The sequence below is a fragment of the Venturia canescens genome, chromosome 5 (assembly GCF_019457755.1).
Source record: "Venturia canescens isolate UGA chromosome 5, ASM1945775v1, whole genome shotgun sequence".
In the NCBI taxonomy this organism is placed as follows: domain Eukaryota; kingdom Metazoa; phylum Arthropoda; class Insecta; order Hymenoptera; family Ichneumonidae; genus Venturia; species Venturia canescens.
Window position 1 is genome coordinate 867,677 of NC_057425.1, and position 18,175 is coordinate 885,851.

Consider the following 18,175-nt stretch of genomic DNA (forward strand, 5'->3'; position numbering starts at 1 on the left):
TATATATTGACACATGATTATCGCATATCCAAATTATAAGTATAAATATTTTCGATTTACACGTATGAATATTGATTTCTAAATTCGTAATGAATGCCGTACCAATACATCTCGAACTTTAAACAATTTTTTGAAAGACCTTTCTGAAAATGCGTGAAGCTTTATTCAAGAGGGCTGATTGCGTATTGGGTTTCCGGCTATTCTATTCGTTATGTCGAAGGTCGAGAGGTTGATGAACACCCTTCGAAGGACTCGAGTATATTTCTTGTTCAGTTTGGCTGGTTGCACGTCCGACGGCAAATCAGCCTGGTCACTCGTTCCCGCTTCGGCCAAGAGTCGATTTTCAAAACGTGCAGTTCTGCCATCTTGCGGCAAAATTTCCACTTATTTAACATTCTCTTATCGACTGAGCGGATTTTCGAAACCACTGAACCACTGAACTTTTTTCGACAAAACGCCTCCTCAGAGTGCCACAACCATCCTTTTCGCCACGATCCGCGCGTGCCTGTGCGCACGCGTGTCTGTATGGTACAGTTTGAACGAAAAATCATCCTGCTGTCTGTTATTTTTTTTGGTGCACTGTACCGACAGAGACAGCTTCGCCTTGAGAGACTACTCTCTCGGAACACCGAAGTGCGGGTACCAGGACAAGGCACTCGAAAAAATCTCAATCCTCCACTAATCTCCATCAAAATCCAACCAATCAGAAAAAAAGTTACTAGGACAACGGGGTAGAAAAAACATACAAGTAAAAAAAAACTCAATCGGAGTTCAGAATCTCTTCGAATGAAATTCCTTGAAAATGATCAACCGATATTCCACGTTTTCTTACGAATTTCTGATTCCACCGATGAAATTACTTTTCATGGATATGTCCAGTGTTTTTTGGTTGCGAGCGATATTGATGTTATGGCAGCATTGATTATGTCAACTGCACACGGTGCAGTTTTTTCATGGTAGATCGTTATACGAAAGTACATACAACGCATGCATTCATCCTGCCGAAGAAAAATTGTACCGTGCGCAGCGAGCTTTAGTCTTGAAAAACATAGTGTTTAGTACTAAAATCCGCTGGGTACACGACATGCGCGTAACGGGCGCTACGCTCGCGCGATCGTGATTCGAGACTCTGGCACAGTACGAGTTGGAGGAGCGTAAGCGGAGCAACGCCATTTTCCTCTAACTCGAGAGAGCGGTGCGTGTATTTCGATGAACTAATTCTTTCAAAAAGGGACGTTCCAACCGCGATAAGAAGAGTGCGATGGGCGTTCGTAGTTAGTGTTTTTAATTCTTGCGTTCTTTTGAGAATAAAAATTATCTAAATTGTCATAGTCCTTCCGGGAGGAATAGATACGATGGTCGATGCGTAAAAGTTAGAAGAGTGAGGTGGTCTTCGCGTTGTGGAAAAAGGAAAAACAAAGTTGGCAGGGCGTTTTACAAGGAAACTATGCAACGACACGCGATTCATCGTTTCTACGCTCCAGAGACGGTGAGTCGATCGAAACGAAGTAATAGAGTCATCGCAAATCATTTCAAAAGTCGTTTCATCGAGCGTAATAAAAAAAACGGCATGACGTCTTGTCAGTACGTTTTGGTGGTTCTGTACAGGCCAGAGCGAAACGATTCACCAGTGCGATATTGTTTCGCAAATGGCACGGGGCACATCGATTATATACGGAGGAGTGGCGAGGAGAGAAGGGGGGATAAGCCGATCTCTTTCACTCGATTCTCGAACTCGTCGTGTGTGTGTATACTATCTACTATCATATAAAATACTACGGCGTAACGGTGTAACGGCTGTTTTTACCATTCGTATCCGTTCTCTCGGACCTTTCGATCCTCGTTCGAGTTGTACCGTGAGCCCCATAGCGAGCGGTACGTCGCTCGGATGTTTCTTCAAAATACGCGACAACGTTTTTAGACATACGTGCGTGCACGCGTGACTAAAATTTTACCAGAACTTTTTATCATTTCCGATTCGAGAGATTCCTCTTCGTGATTCCGACAGCCCGATAATTATTTAAGAAACACGTAAATTCATCCACGTTGTCAGTTTTGACAGTTCGAGGATCAATTCGGTCGATAGGTGTGGCGTTTATGCACGAATAAGGGCGGCGGTTCACGACCGTGCTGCACATGGCCGTCTCCGTCAGCCGGCTATGCAGGGGGTGGTTTTTGTACTCCCTCGCCCGGATAGGTGTGGCGATACGCGACCGAGAGAGACACCGGATCAAACTATCCCGGGCGGTGAATTTTTCCTTCTGCGTTCCATCCACCCAGTCACTTCTCCTTGTCTGGTAGCTCGTTTCGAAAATTTATTTTCCAACTTCTATTCCACATCTTCACTCCTGTGTCCCCCCATGCTTGATCGAGCGTTTGATCTGCGTGTGGCAATTTTTCTCGACCCTCGAAGCGGCTACTTGACCTCGGTGCCTCTCCTCTTTGTTTCATTATTTTTCGAATGCGGTGCCTCGCGATTATAAATGATCGCAAGTAGATAAAAGGCGGTAGGCTCCCCCCGTGTGCGTGGGGGGCAGCTAATGGTATTTTTTAAGTTCTCAGGCTCGACTAGAGCTCGACACACGACAGTGCTGCGTGAAATTTTTGAGAGGCCGTCATTCCTAGAGAAATTGTCACCGTGTGATTAGAATTTTTGTGAAATCTTTCTCAATCGAAGTTGATATTTTTCACATTATATTAATGCGTTCGAAATTACTGAAATATTAAAATCCGAGGTTTTAGTAAAAAAAAATCGACTCCAGCGATATGACGAGACAAATGACGTAATTGCCATCGATACGGAGATGGCCAATAAGTAATTAGCTGTACTAGGGAATAATGCACCGATGTGACGACAAAATTCCGTTTGACCGAGCATTAGCTAATTAAGCTTACCGTCAACAAGCCTTTTTATGGACACACACGGTGGTAGAGCTTCGACTCGCGACTACACTCGTTATTTTCTCTTTTATCTTCTTTCTTCGTTGCTCTCGCTCGTTGAAATTCCACACGACTGGGCGTCCTCCCCTCTTCGCACGTTCACACGCGTTGTGTCACACGTGTGCAGCGTAGGCAAAATTATATACACAGGTCTACGGGGGCTCCATCGACGACTCATAACCGAGTTTTCTTTCCTCTGCACTTTTACCCTCGAGTTAATCTTCAGTCGGCTTTGTTTCGCTCCATCGTTCATACGCCTCGTTCGCCCCCTGCGTCCCCTGTCTCATGATTGCCACCTGTTAAACTTTTTGTTATATCCACGAATAAAAGAGGGTCGACAGGCAAGTAACAGTGGAGAAAAAAATTTCGAGTTTTCAACGAAATGGTCTACAAGACCCTTCAATAATTCCGGTAATTCTTCAATTTCGTTTCCTCCCGAATTTGCAATTCGTAGCTTTTTAACCTGCACCGATACTTCGTGAAATAAAAAATTGGTCAGTTATCGTTGGACTCGAGCGCTGCAAACTTGAGCGTCGCCTGCCGTCATTTATTTTCATCCGCTCGGACATTCCTCGAGGAATTTTGGGGAGAAACTCTCCGGAAAGAAACGCGTGGAAAAAGTTGGAGAGAAAAAGAAAATGACGATGGTGGAGGGAGAAGTCAGAAGTCCGGTTACGGGTGCCTCCTCACGTGCTCTTTTACTCATTCATACATCGACTTCTCGACTGGCCTTGGAGATTCGAGATAAAAGACTACTACACTTGTACTATATGCATATTTCGTAGACGGAGAGACGGATCTCGCGGGGATGGCGCGATAGCAGCGTTACTGGCAGATAGGAAAGAGCACTCTTACCGCGAACGGCACGCCATTAGTAGTCGTATTGCGTTATACGAACAATAAAGTGTGTCCGAAGTCCCATAACGACGTGCAGCTACGCATCGCGTCGTTTTACACACTCGAGAGCGCGATAACTTTGCGGAACGTGTGAAACAGCATTTATAATTTGTAACGAGAAATTAGAAGGCGAATTCCATCTCCAAATTTCAACGTACATCATTCGAGCAAAATATTTATCCGCGACTCGATTCCCCCTCTCCGAGTTTTCGCGAGTCGAGGTAGATCGTTGAATTTATTTTGGTGGAGATCGACCGAACGAACAGGTCCGATGAAACGGACTTGAAAGCGACTATTCGAAAGGAAAACAAAAATAAGTTTTCTGTTTCTTTTTTTTTTTTTATTTTTTATTGCGTTGCGAATGATAATAAATGAATAAATTTTGTTCCATCTTTAAAATCGAATCGTCATTTTCCCGAACACAAAATATAATTGTTACAAATTATTATGTGCGTGCTCGTCAATATCTCCAAGATCGATGATCGTCCCGAATTGAGCTCGAAAAAAATTTTCTGAAATATTTAATAATTAATATAATAATATAATAATATAATTAATATAAGAAGAGAATATAATAATTGTTACAAATTATTATGTGCGTGCTCGTCAATATCTCCAAGATCGATGATCGTCCCGAATTGAGCTCGAAAAAAATTTTCTGAAATATTTGATCGCTGTTCCGCACCGTCGATATTCCATAAAAATTAGCATTTCTTGAGAAGAAAATGAAAAAGATTTTTCGAATGGGATCTTGGATGGGCCCGCTAGTGCGGGCGGGAGGGCGGAAAGGGGAAAAAGAATTGGTTTTATACGTCGAAACAATAACCGCGTAACGTTCGCGGCTGTTAAGGTAACTCCTGCACTGGATGCTAGTCAAATGAGTGCTAAATTTTCTTAACGCTTTTAGACCAAGTTTAACGCACCGATAAAATGTATTGTTAGTGGATTTGTATTACAGCATATCTCATTGAGATGTAAAAATATAAAAAAGGATAGTTTTGCAAAACCATCAACTGATAAATGCAAATTTTCATGATGACACATTTTCACTGGTATTTTTCAAATAATTATCTGCATTTTTTGATCGATTTTATTGCAACAAGTCTCATTTTGTTGGCCAACCGGTCCTCTATGAATCCACCATCTAGTTATTTTTTTAACTTGATCGTTTCACTGTTGCAGCTAATTGTTCATTAAGTGAAAAAACTTTTTCATTCATAATTTATGAAGGAATGAGAGTTTAAAGGAAAATCTACGCGGTGAATTGGTAGAGGATCAGTTGAGGAACAAAATGAGACTTGGTGCAATAAAATCGGTTGAAAAATGCAGATGATTCTTTGAAAAATACCTGTGAAAATGCTTCATCGTGGAAATTTGCATCTATCAGTTGATAGTTTTGCAAAACTATCATTTTAAATATTTTTTCACGTTAATAAAATATGCTTGAATACATATCTACTAACAATAAGTTTAATCGGTACGTTGAACTTTTGGTCTAAAAACATTTTGAAAATTTAGCACTCATTTGACTAGCATGCAGTACAGGAGTTACCTTAATAAGGACGATAAAAATGGAACGGAGCGAGGTAGCACAGAGGACTGGTATATCGACACGCTGGCACAGATAAAACGTACGTGGAACGAGGAAAGCATGAGAAAAATAAAAATTGCTGGAGTTTATCGACGACCCGTTGGCTTCGGGCCAGTTGAATCGCCGCGCGGACTCTTCCGAATGCGGCAAAAATCCTCCCGTCGCATTACGACGCGAACAAGTGAGATTTCTTTAAGGGCCTTAGCCTAATTAGACGGCCAAAAAAAAATACTGTTTTCACGATTTTTTTTACCGGTATAAATTATAAACATGGATATAAAAAGTGTTGGGCCTAAAAAATACACTTTTAAAGTACTCAAATTTTTTTTTTTATACTTATTTTACTCAGTTTTCGTACAGAAAAATGGGGGGGGGGGGGGGAACAGGCCCAAAAAAAAGAGGGGTGTGGCGCTGTTGATGAAATCTCTGGAATGAATGACCGAAGAATAAAAATAAAAGTGGTTTTAGATTCAGCAATAGGTAAATGACTAGCGAGTATCATACGATTTTTTTTAAAAATGACGAAACGGCCGCCATTTTTCCAAAAACTGCGAAAAAATCGCGTTTTTTTTTCGCAGTTTATTGCAAAAACAAACAGTTCACACAAAATTTCGAAATTCGCGTGATACGCGCTACAGCTATAGTCATAAAGAACGTGTGGTAAAATTTTGGTGGGGATCGGATCCAAAAACGTGATTTTGAGAAAAACGCGTTCAAACGCGGTGCACTCTAGTGCGCTCAAAAGTGCACTCGGATTTCTCAAATCTTTATGAAATTTCAGTACGACACTTTTAAATATGTGTATACTTTCGAAAAAAGCAGTAAAAATGGATTTTTTGAAAATTCTAATCAGGGTAGACTCGTTAACGATGAGCGTTCTGGCAGTGTTCTCTTCTTTTTCTCTTACAACGACTCTCCGCACTGCTTGACCCATCTCCGCGACGCGTCCTACACATTCGTATGCACGTATTCTCTCTTCGGTCGTGACAATCGCAATGTAAATAAAAATCAATAGAAAAGTGGGGGCCGGATGTGATCCGGAAGTCCTTGAGGAGCAGGCAGAATTGCGGGGTTCGAATGTAGGAATATCGAGAACGCACGAGATAGCTCTGTGTAATATTAGAGCAGGGGAAGGCTGCGTTTCTTTGATGCTTCGATGCTGAAGCAGCTGCTGCGAGGTCGACGTCTCCTCACGCACCATGACCGATGTTTCTCTCGATTATTTCTCGAGACTGTTGGCTGCTGGATGCGCGGCTGACCTTCGATATTTTCATACGTTTTCTCAACGTTTTTATGCTCATTCCCTCGCAACGAGTAAACGCTTCAGCGAAGAACAAACCAAATCCCGCGAGAGCTTTTCCCATCTCGTTCGGAATCGGCGTTTTCGGCGTAATTTTGCGTTTTTCGTACACGCAGCCGCCACGTACCTGAACAAAGTCCACGAAAGGAGGCTGAGTGTCGGGAAAAAATAAATGGCGACGGTCAATTGTGGCCAGGTACAGCGCGCCACGTTCACGTGGCTTATTCCGTTGGAAATAGCGAAGCTTTCGTTCGCTCTGCCTGGCGAGAGCGTCGTGTGATTGTCGAAGTCGGTTGGAGGTGTCTCGAGGCTAGAAATTCATACGTGTCGGGCGCGTAGCTACGAGCTAGTTTCTCGTTTCCGGCCTGCTCGTCACGCGACGAACAGTCTTTTAAATGGGAGGGTGTACCAGTTCGTGCGATTGAGAAACGGGTTAAATAAAAACGGACGAGGATCCAGTGTCGATCCTGCCGCTGCTGTCGCCGCCGCGACGGCCTATCGGCTGCTACTTTCCGAGTTGGAAACCTTGAAAACTCATTCAACCGGTCGATTCTCCTTACGCGAAAGTACGATTGACCATGGTTTTTTCAGATTTTCATTGACGACTGAATTTTTCTCGGGTGCTTGGACATTCGAACGTTAAAAATTGTGGAAGCAAGAGACTCGGTAGAGTCTCGGGACAAGTACGCTGAACGTTCGAGTCCAACGAAGTGCGAACGAAAAAAACATTCGTAATTCAGCAATTTTTTATTTCACGGAGTTAGGCGCAGGTTAAAAAGCCGCAAATTGCAAATTCAGCGTCATCACATTGACATTGTCGTCTGCTCGTTTCATACATTTGTTCGATAATAACGCTGAAATGCAAGATACTATTGCTTTTTCCTCGTAAGCCCATCTTTCTGATATTCCCGTTGGATCGCGAGGCGCGAGGGAAAGAGTTTTTTTACAATCCGCAATAGCGGTGCACGTTTTCGATGAGTCACGTAAACGCCGATGACTCCTGTCGAACGGGGAACACTCCCCGTTTGCAAGTCGAAATCTCTTTCTCTCGGTTATGTCCCCAACTGTGTGTGTGTGTGCCTCTGCCAACTCCCTCCCTCTTTCTCTCCGCTTTTACGACCCTCTTGTTCGAGCAAGGGTGCCGCGTAGCGGGCTCGCCCTTGATCAATATCGTGCCAGAGAGAACTCGGCGACGTATACACGCAAAACCGCGCGCGTTTACATTTATTTCTCCTTATTTCCCTTTTCAACGCGCTTCGCCGGTCAACAAACCGCGTCAACAAAATCTTTGTGCCACGTGGCTCCTCTCCGTAACGCTACCAATTTATCCTCAATATGCCAGAGCGCTACCGCGCCTGTCTTCCCACTCTCTGAGAGCGTTTGAGGGTCGAAAGGATCTCGCTCGAGCCACGCACACAGTGAAAAACACAATCGATCGACCTATTCGTATGAGCCGTTGATTTTTGCTTCGAACAAACCTCGAGACTGATCGCGCAATTACATTATCCGATATTATACGACGCTGAAGTTTGCAGCAGCGTTGGAGTCCAACGAAAAGAACGAAAAAATTGTAATTCGCACCTATTTTTTTTTATTTCACGAATTATTGATGTGCGTTGGAAAACTACGAGTTTCAAATTCGGCTGGGAACAAAATTGGAGTTTTTTTTAGATCATTTCGTTGGACTCCAACGCTGCTTCAGCGTCATCGATACTATCCGCATTTTTCCCAGGAATAATATTTTTGCTGACCCTCACGGGCCTCGAAGTTTCAAAGAAATAAGTAATCGAGTTGAAAAGTTGGTTAAGTACGTTTTTAAATATCAATCTCCCCCCTTATAACGCCACTATCGTTTCCATTCAACGCCCTGCTCGGTGCGAGCCACGAGAGACGACCGACAAATTGCCCTGGGCGTACATTGCGAGTCGAGCGCGTGGGAGACTATCCTACATGTATTAAATGCAGATGAGAGTTGCGGTGAGGTCGATGCGGGAACAGTCCCAGAGAAAAAGAGAAAGAGAGAGAGAGAGAGAGAGGCTTCTCTCGTACTATGATTGCACACATGTGATGCACGTATACGGTTTTATGACTCACGCGCTTTTTACTTGCCTTCCAATAGCCTCGATAATAATGCGCAATCTGCAGAATGCACCCAACACGGTCTATCGATATTCTAGAAAAATTCCACCAGAATTCTTATTCTTTAGAAAAATGCTCATCTCGGAGACTCGCTAAAATCTTTGCTGCGTCAAATCATTGCTTTTCGACAAAAATTCGACGACACTGAAGTTTGCAACGTTGGAGTCCAATGAAATTATGTAAAAAAAACCTTGCAATAATTCCATTATTTCTCCAATTTCGTTTCCTGCCGAATTTGCAATTCGTAGTTCTCCAACCCGCACCGCGATGCTTCGTGAAATAAAAAATTGGTGAACTACGAATGTTTTTTTCGTTCATTTAGTTGGACTCGAACGTTGCAAACTTCAGCGTCGTGTAAGAAAAATTGAATTTTTCTGTAAATTGAATATTTATTGTTGAAAGTAGGAACTTTTACCGTGCGAAATTTTTCAGCGTCGTAAAATTTGATTATTCGATAAATAAGAATTCCGGAAGCAGCGCGTTTTCCTCTTGCACGCGTAGCAAACTTGTCTCAAAGGTTTTCCCGCATTCCCGTGTCCAACCCCCGCTCTCGTATTAGAATCGGAAGCCCCCGTTTTCCCGTTAGATTGGTACATTTTTATGGGAGAGACGCGCGCGGATGCTTCCGATAGGAAAAACGAGCCAGGTGAATCGAGAAAAGTGTTGCTGCTGCCGTTTCTGCTGTAATGTGCAGTCGCGCGTCGTCGACCTTGTTCGCGGTCCCACGATAAGAGTCAAAGAACATACACGGAGTACAGGAGGAGGCAAGAGGACGTAGCCGCTAATTGAGGCCAATGGGATTACCGCGCGCGAGGGGGTAACAGGAAACGGAGCTCCGGCTTGTATGCGCGATATCGCTACACCGTAAATTCTCTCCACTCTTGTGTATACTCGATCATTCGATGCGAAAAACGAAAGCAAATAAAAACCGGTCAATGAAAATGTTTTCTGGTCCCAATTGATTTTTCCGAGCGAACCTTCGTGTTCGACCTTTAACGAATAGTGCGTCTGGGCAGAGCAATATAAAAAGTTGATTACGCAGCGTCTCATCACTGTGCTTGAGAGTGAATATTTTCGAGATAATGATTCGACGACCCACGTTTTAGTGGCTCGAGGCGAGTTATTCTTATGTTTTTACCCTCGATCTGGAACGAGTCAATGAGCAGCAACGGAATTCGGAGCAGGGAACGGTTTCTACTCGTCTCAACTCTCCTGATTCCAAGAATCGTATGAACGATACACTTTTTTGCGGTTCGATTAAAAATCGACTCGTGCGTGCTGCGTACGCGTGCTTTCTACGACGAAAAATAGCGTCGTGTGCTTTGTACATCAATTTTTTTCGTTGAATAAAACTCACGCTGGCTGCTGCCACCGCGTCATCCGGTGACAACGAATTATCAATGTCATGCGTATCTCGTGGATGCACTGGCCCAAAAATCATCATCATTATTATTATTATCATTAGCAATTATTAGCCTTGAATGGTAACGACTAAAGTTGAATTTCTATTGTTGATTTGGTTACAGATATCGAGAGAACGGTGAGCGATTCGAAGAAAATAGAGCTCCGGACCTGCCGAGGTGCCGAGGTTCGATAGAGAGGAGGAAAAAAGATGCCGCTCCCAAAGAGGCTGGTCGAACCCGTGCACGTTGCGCGAGGCACGATACCCGAGGCGTTTCCGCTTCCATCGGAATTGGAAGCCGCAACGAATGGCACCCTCGCCAATACGATTAGACAATTGTCGAGTTTATCGAGGCACGCGGAGGATCTCTTCGGTGAACTTGCCAGGGAAGCCGTCACGTTGAGCGATCGAGCCAATTCTCTCCAAGCGAGAATCGACAGGCTGGCGGTCAAAGTCACCCAGCTCGACAGCAACGTCGAAGAAGGTACATTTTTCCTCGTTTTTTAAATGCCCTTGTTGATGCACGGATAAGAGCAAAAGAAAAATTCGATTCAACTGCGTTATCTGAAATTTTAACGCTTATATTTACAGTATCGCTGCAAGACATTCATATGCGGAAAGCATTTAAAAGTTCGGTGATATTCGATCAGCAAGTTGTTTCTCGAGACACGATGCCAACGGCTATGCTCGAAACTTATCAACAATGCGACACGCCTCCGCCTCTCGATAAACTCAACGTTTACAGGTAATTGACGAGTCCGTCGAAATTAGAGTGCCAACCATTGTTTTCTACTCCAACCAATTATTTTATTGTAACGAACGACGAATATTTCAGGGAGGATGGAAAAGACGGTCTCAAATTTTACACGGATCCAAATTACTTCTTCGACCTGTGGAGTCAAGAGATGCTCAAGGATACAGAGAAGAAGCTCCACGATCGGGGGAAAAAGGTAAAAAACTTCGGTTCTCCGATAATTAAAATTTTCACACTCGTTTACAGTGTCTCGAAACGATCGAACGCGAAGATGATCTTGAGTCTCAAAACACGTTGAACTTAGCTGTTAATGCTCTTGATCGAACGTTTATAAAATATAAAATGAAATTGTTTTGGATCAGACATTGTCATTTGCATCGAGATTTCATTCTCGTTGAAAAATTTCACAAAAGTACATGTGCCTCACATTTCTTACGCGATACAGCATCAACCGTTGCAACAACAATTTCATTCAATTTTCTAATTTTCGAGATTTATTTTCAAATTTGATGAGAAATAAATTTTCACTGTTGAGTTCGTCGGATTGATCGAATACGATAATACTGCCTCAAATTTAATGTTGTTATTTGCATCGAAATACTATCCTCGATGTAAATGTGCTAAATACAATTATTACAGCGATACACGAATTATTCTAATTGTCCTATACTGTGCCCTTGGTTATAGACCGAGTCTGAATATGCCGAACCGTTCAGAGAGGCAAGTCGATGGTTTGAATCTTTGTAGTTATCTCGTTTTTTTCCTCCTCCTTCTACATACAATTATATTAACGATTATCTCCTCCCTCTCGTATCTATAAACACTATCAACGATTGGAAGAGAGAGAGAGAGAAAAAACAAACTTTCCCACCTCAACCCGATCTCTGTAAAAACAACACATGCATATAAAGAATTCCTTATTAATCGTTAAATTCTTGTAATCTCGTTCATTCACTCACCCATAATATCGAATTCACATCATTCGGTGTATGTCCCCGTGCGCGTGTGTGCGTGTGTGCTGGCCATTTTGAATTTTCCTCTGTACTCTCTTTAACCAATTTTCTCATTGCGCAGTTAGAGGTTTGCTCCAAATAGATCGCTCGCTTTGAGATACGTAGTTTAACGCTAGGGTACTTTCTTTTCCGGACCTCCTACGTATCTCCGACCATTTTCGATCTTCCTCAGGAACGAAAGAGCAAATGAAAAATAAAAAAAAAAAAAAACAAACAATATTGTAAATAAATGGAACATCATTTCGGTCAAACGCTTGAAAAATATGGAATTTTTTTCCTCCGGGAAAAGGTTGCGTTTCGGTCTTGCTGTGTTGTCGCTGTTTTTTTTTTTTTTTTTCGTCGTAGTACAAACGTTTGAGATTCGAGTATGAAAAAGAAAGTAAAGCTATTCAAATATTTTCGACCGGAATGAGCCATGAATCATAATAGAATAAAACGAAATCGCGTGCGTCAATCATCAGCATCATCGTCATCGTTCATTTGAGCAGACATTTTGGCTTGCCTCTTTTAATGCACCTCGTTCGAACGCTCCAACCGAAAGAACCATACGACAAGTGCATTATTAATGATCGCGTGTGCGTTTTTTGAATTGTGTACAGCCTCACCGGCCTAGAAACGAGGGCGGCAGCGGAGGTGGAGGTAGACACAAGAGGCGTGTTAGGCAACCTCACAATACGAGGGAAAGACAGAGGCAATTGGCCGTTGGTCACGGGGAATACATCATGCCGAGTCAAGGGGTTCAATATCGAACTCCGCACAATATTCCCGACGAATCGCTCCTGGGGATGGTAATGACGGAACCGAGACCACCGAGACCGAACAGCATCGAGCTCAGGCGAAGTTATCCATCCGAGGAACAACACCTCTACAGCCCACCAACTTCCGATCACTACAGGTACTATGAACGTTATTTGTACAACAAACGTTTTTGTTTATAGTCGATAGCGATCGAATATTAGTATTTTAAACGAGAAATGTGGTGCTGCAGGGCGGAGAATTACGCGTCGCAGGGTTACGACGACGGAAGCTTGTACAGCTCGCACTACGCACCGGGACAAGGACAACCCGGAAGCGAGACTTACCAGAGTCCCGGTGGCCAGAGCACTCCGAGTCGAGGCGGAAGATCGAGACCCTCGCAGCCGCCACCGGCTCCGCCGAGTAATGCCTCGAGCAATTCGACACCGACAATAGCTTCGGCTAATAATACGCCAACGAGAGGAAGATCGATGAGCACGGGACGGGACACGCTTCCGCCTCCTCCTCCGCCCCCTGGTGAAATTATGTCCCCACCTCCGATAAATGGTACGAAATTTACATCAATGCGCATCAAACTCATCGAGCTCGGAGTTTGGATCCATTTATTAAATTATTCATTTTCGCAGGTACAATACCGTCTCATCTGCTGAACAGAAATGGGAGCCGTTCCAACAGTCCGTTACCGAGTCATCATTCGACACCGACGCCTCCCAATCACACACTCCCCATGGGAATCGACGAGCCGGATCCGGCGCCTCAGGATCTTCCGCCACCTCCTCCGACACCCGATCCCATTATTCAAAGGCCCATTTCACCACCTTGCAACATTCCACCTCCGCCACCGCCACCACCGCCTCCACCGATCGCGAATGGCCCGACGCCACCGATGCCGTTGACCAACGGCGATATTGCCAAAATGATCGCCACCAATCCACCCAAACTCAAACCTGTTAAAAATATCATCGATGGACAATTGAGGAAAGGCCAGAATCCCAATATACCGATCGTCGATCCACGGAATGATCTTCTCAAGGCTATCAGAGACGGTAATTTCCTCTTTGAACCTCTTCTTTTCATTAGACCATCGATTCATTATTGTTAATGTCCACTTACTTCGTTTCAGTCCAATATATTTTCCTTCGTTCGCTCATATTCATCCATTTCTTTCCTTTGCAATTTATAATAAAAATATCGATCATTTCTATGATCCCCGAAAAATAGGTATAAAGCTGCGAAAAGTGGAAAAGATTGAGCAAAAAGAGGGCGAACGGACAAACGCCTTGAACGACGTTGCATCGATATTGGCACGGCGCGTTGCGGTTGAATTCAGTGACAGCGACTCGGCATCGGAGAGCGAATGCGATAGCGAAGGTTGGGGTGAACAAGAATCGAGCCTCGCGTGACCCGGGCCATTCATGCCAACGGCCACTACTGCTTCCTAGGCAGCAGAAGCAGCAGCAGCAGCAGCAGCAGTAACAACGACAACAACAATTAAACGACAACTGAAAAACAGAAGAAAGGAACAAAAAATTTTATTTCCCGTTTTCGGGATTTCAAGGATTTATAGTCAGCCTTTGAAGATTCGCGAACTTTCTAACCGAATTCGTACACTTTTTCTCTGCATCAATATTCGCAAAAAAGGGTACTATAATTCTATACTTTACTTCATTTGAACAAAAAATGGATGGTTGGATTTTGCAGATCGCTGTTCGTACAAAATTAACAGAGGCCCTTTCATTTTGGCACATTCCGAAAGTACTCCCATTCGCCATCACACAATATATACGTAGATAAATATATCCAGCAAACGCTTTCCCGGTCGATTACAATAAAACATTTGTTTGTATCGAGCGTAGATGGAATAAAAGAGCGAAGGGAAAATGGCTTGATATAAAAATAAATTTGTACAATCGGTTCGAGCGCCGTTCTCGAAAATTGTTCTGTATCTGGATGATTCTGTGAGGAGGGGGGGGGGGGGGGGGGGGGGAATGCCAAAAGACACCAAAATACTCCGTTATAATTAGGCTTCCTTCTTCGTTTCAATTCATTACTCATGAATATCGGTTGATTATTATTCGTATAAATGGAACGTCAAAATAAAACGTTACGTGGGAGCATCGCATTGAAGTTTGCACCGTTAGATCGCGAGGATATATAATTCTATATTTATTTGTCAATTCTCTTTACTTCGGATATGCCCACGGTTTCTCGCGGCTTTTTGAGCCACAAGAAAAAAAAAACTTGAACAACCCAGACCTGCGAGTACACGCTGGACATCTTAACAAACAAACAAAAATCAGAAATTTTGTTGCGCGTCAACGGTGCAAATTTCATGAATGTAAATCTATGGGAATGGCGAGGCCGGCGAACTTTCATTTGCTCCCTCAATGCCCGGCGCATTAGTTCATCAGCAACGACCACACGCGTGCGCGCGCGCACACACACAAACACACGTGACACTAGTATACACTCATTGTACATTCACTAATTATAATGCTTAGTCAGCAATTTACAATTGTACGGTTCAATGACGACGAATGTGGAAAACGCAAAATGTTTTATGTATTATGTTTATACATATATTATAAATATATGAATGTACGAAAATACTATTTAGTCCTTTAAGAAAGAAATCATGAAACAACAACTAAAATACAATAACAAATCAACGTAAAATAGCATCTAAATAATTATCCTTAGATCTTTCGCCAAATACGAAACAGTATTTAAGGATTTATTTTGAACACATGTTCGATCGAATGTCGTAAAATTCGTCAAGATGTACAGTGAAATACAATTTTGAATATTTCAAGTCCTCAAGTTCAAATTTTTCGTTTGTCGAAGAAATCTTCTTTCGAATTTTCTAATGTATTATTGAATCGCGAAACGATTCATGAAAGCGTACTCTCCACGATTTCGTCGAAACGATGTTTTTCAATCTTTCCTACATTATGATTTGAATTATTTCAATTTTTCAACTTTTTCTTTTTGTCTCCAAAGAAAATCTGAACCTTTCTTCCACCATCATTTGAATTTTGTCGAGATTCGAAAAATTCAGTTGCTGTCTCAACTCGTATGAAACGAAGAAAAAGTATTGATCAAGCGAACACATTTTTAGAGAAAAACTCCGAACCTGATAAATATCAGGTGATAAAAACACGGTTTGGAAATCTTGCTGGTATATTAAAAAAATTTCAAAAAGATATTGCATGAAATTAACCTCGTTGGAATTTTAGTCAAACGGCTTCCCTTTGAGATTTTCGAGCATCTTCCAAGTTCTTCTAACACCCGCGAGTTAACGAGTTCTAGGAGCGAACGGAAACTCCTCAGAAACGAAAGTTTATGACGTCGTTTTGACTCGGAGGAAAGAAACGATTGCAACAACTTGTAAAATTCATTTTTTTATTTGTCGACAATTATTTTGTCGGATGAATAGTCTTTCGGAGTAACTTGGACGAGAGTGACTTGGGATAGAACAGCAAAACGTTAACTTTGATCGTCAATTTTCGACCTCTTTTGTTTTGCTAACGGAAATAAATTGAATTTTCTCTTCTCTCAACTCTCGGAGCTGACAGGCATAGTGATAACCAACGTCAACAAAATGTCCGGCTATGATAACATTATATTTCTCGCTTATCGTTTTTACCTCACTCGTAACGAAGTAACCAATTAAACGGGGGAAAACGTGAACCGACGAATCACGTTGAAACGTTGATTGAAAAAGGAGAAATATAATTTTACTTCAAGATAAGAAAAGTGAAAATAAACGGATCGTTTGAAATTCGAAACAAATATCTATTGTAATTGTACCATTAATTATGAATGAATTTGTAGCGAAAACTGTACAGAGTCAAATAAATAAAAGATTTCATAAAACCTTCGTTATTTCGTCGTTTACCTCGACCAAAGAAACCCACTGGAACCTGCGATAGTAAATTTCTAGATTAAAATTTGTCTCAAATTCTGTAACGGCGAATTTTTTATTCCGTGCCACTTATTGAACGTGCGAGTATAAAAACGCCAAAGCGAATGATCGATGACTGGGTAACCTGATCATCGTCCAAGATTAGAAATCCAAGTGAGAATTTCGTAGATTATCGTTCGTTTTTTGACTCTCGCGTTTCGCAGGCGGGTCAAAAGCAGCGAAATGCCCTTAAGCACTTATCAGAAGCACGATTGTTTCCATTTTCCACGTATACGTGCTCGTGTCTGGGTGCGCGAGCGTGCGCGGGTGTGCGTGAATAAGGAAGAACCTGACGGTAATCCTCTCGCTGGATATATCCGACGAAGGGCACGAGGAGAGAAAGATTTTCCCTCTGCAGGGATGAGATACTACTCGCTGGGTTTATTAAATCCAGTTTGGAAAATATGTGCACTCGTATATATGTGTATATGAGCAACGGTGCAACTGGATAACGAGTTTCGAGAAAGGACAGAAAAGCTTTGTATTCATGAGGTGGAATTAAATTCAAAGCTTTTTCCTTTCTGTGTGGATTCTCGTGGAATTGTTAATTCATTCGAGAAGTTCAACATTTCGAACTGTCATACAGTGGTTGACAGTACTTTTTGCATCGTGCATCGTTTTGTGGATGACCGCGTCACAAAAAAATTATTTTTCGTAACATCGCGATTGATCTTTGTGCTCGATAAAAATTCCGAGCCTCTCGTACATTTTTTTATGTTTTCGATGTGTCTTTTCCGTTTCGGTGCATGTGAGAGTAACGCGAGGAGACAAAACTGAGGAAAAATTCGTTCGGTGGGATATCGGAATAAGGGAAAAAGAAAAATCGACCGAATATGAGCGGAATTTCGTTATTCCTGGGGAGAGCGAACGAGAGCCGACTTATATCTCGGTTTCAATGGCCAAACAATTTATGCATTCGGGGCCGGATATAACGTAAATATGGAACGAGATATATTTCCATTTCTGTGAGTTTACGCTTTATCCGAGCAGCGCATCTCGTATTCCCTACAAAGGCAAAGCCCGCGTATAGGCAATTTTTCACTTTTCCAATTTCTGTTTTTTATCCGTTAAGATGCGATAAAAATATCGAGAGGTTTCGAATGTCATTGAATTTTATTAAGTATATAAATTATTGAAAATCCCCATCGCTCAGTTTTCCATGTCCAGCGTAAGGCGACAAGAGCAAATAATTCATTTGTATTTGGTTGAAGAAAATGATAAAATACGAGTGAATTCACAAAGCTGTCGCACAATATTCTTTCATCATGACAGGGACAGACGAAAGACTTTTGGTCGTACAAGACAAGAGGAAAAATAAATGGGATTTTGAATGCGGAATTAGTTCGGAGATTCGTTAACATTCGGAGCATGGTAAATATGCAAAAGACGGGAAAGACATGAAAGAGGAGAAATTTATAA

At 42.4% G+C, this 18,175-nt stretch overlaps 1 protein-coding gene across 2 annotated transcripts; it reads left to right on the forward strand.

Moving 5' to 3' along the window:
* The first annotated feature begins 1,086 nt into the window (after positions 1 to 1,086).
* Positions 1,087 to 14,765, forward strand: SCAR (wiskott-Aldrich syndrome protein family member 3 SCAR). 2 transcript variants are annotated; one of them, XM_043420561.1, is made up of 9 exons: positions 1,087 to 1,489; positions 10,394 to 10,753; positions 10,861 to 11,014; positions 11,105 to 11,219; positions 11,711 to 11,743; positions 12,636 to 12,931; positions 13,025 to 13,338; positions 13,419 to 13,838; positions 14,014 to 14,765. In XM_043420561.1, exons 2-9 carry the CDS (start codon positions 10,480 to 10,482, stop codon positions 14,193 to 14,195), a joined length of 1,788 nt encoding a protein of 595 aa, XP_043276496.1. In that variant the 5' UTR covers positions 1,087 to 1,489; positions 10,394 to 10,479; the 3' UTR covers positions 14,196 to 14,765. The 2 variants fall into 2 exon arrangements, with proteins under 2 accessions (XP_043276496.1, XP_043276497.1); XM_043420562.1 differs by lacking the exon at positions 11,711 to 11,743 and having other exon boundaries at positions 1,090 to 1,489.
* Positions 14,766 to 18,175: the final 3,410 nt, after the last annotated feature.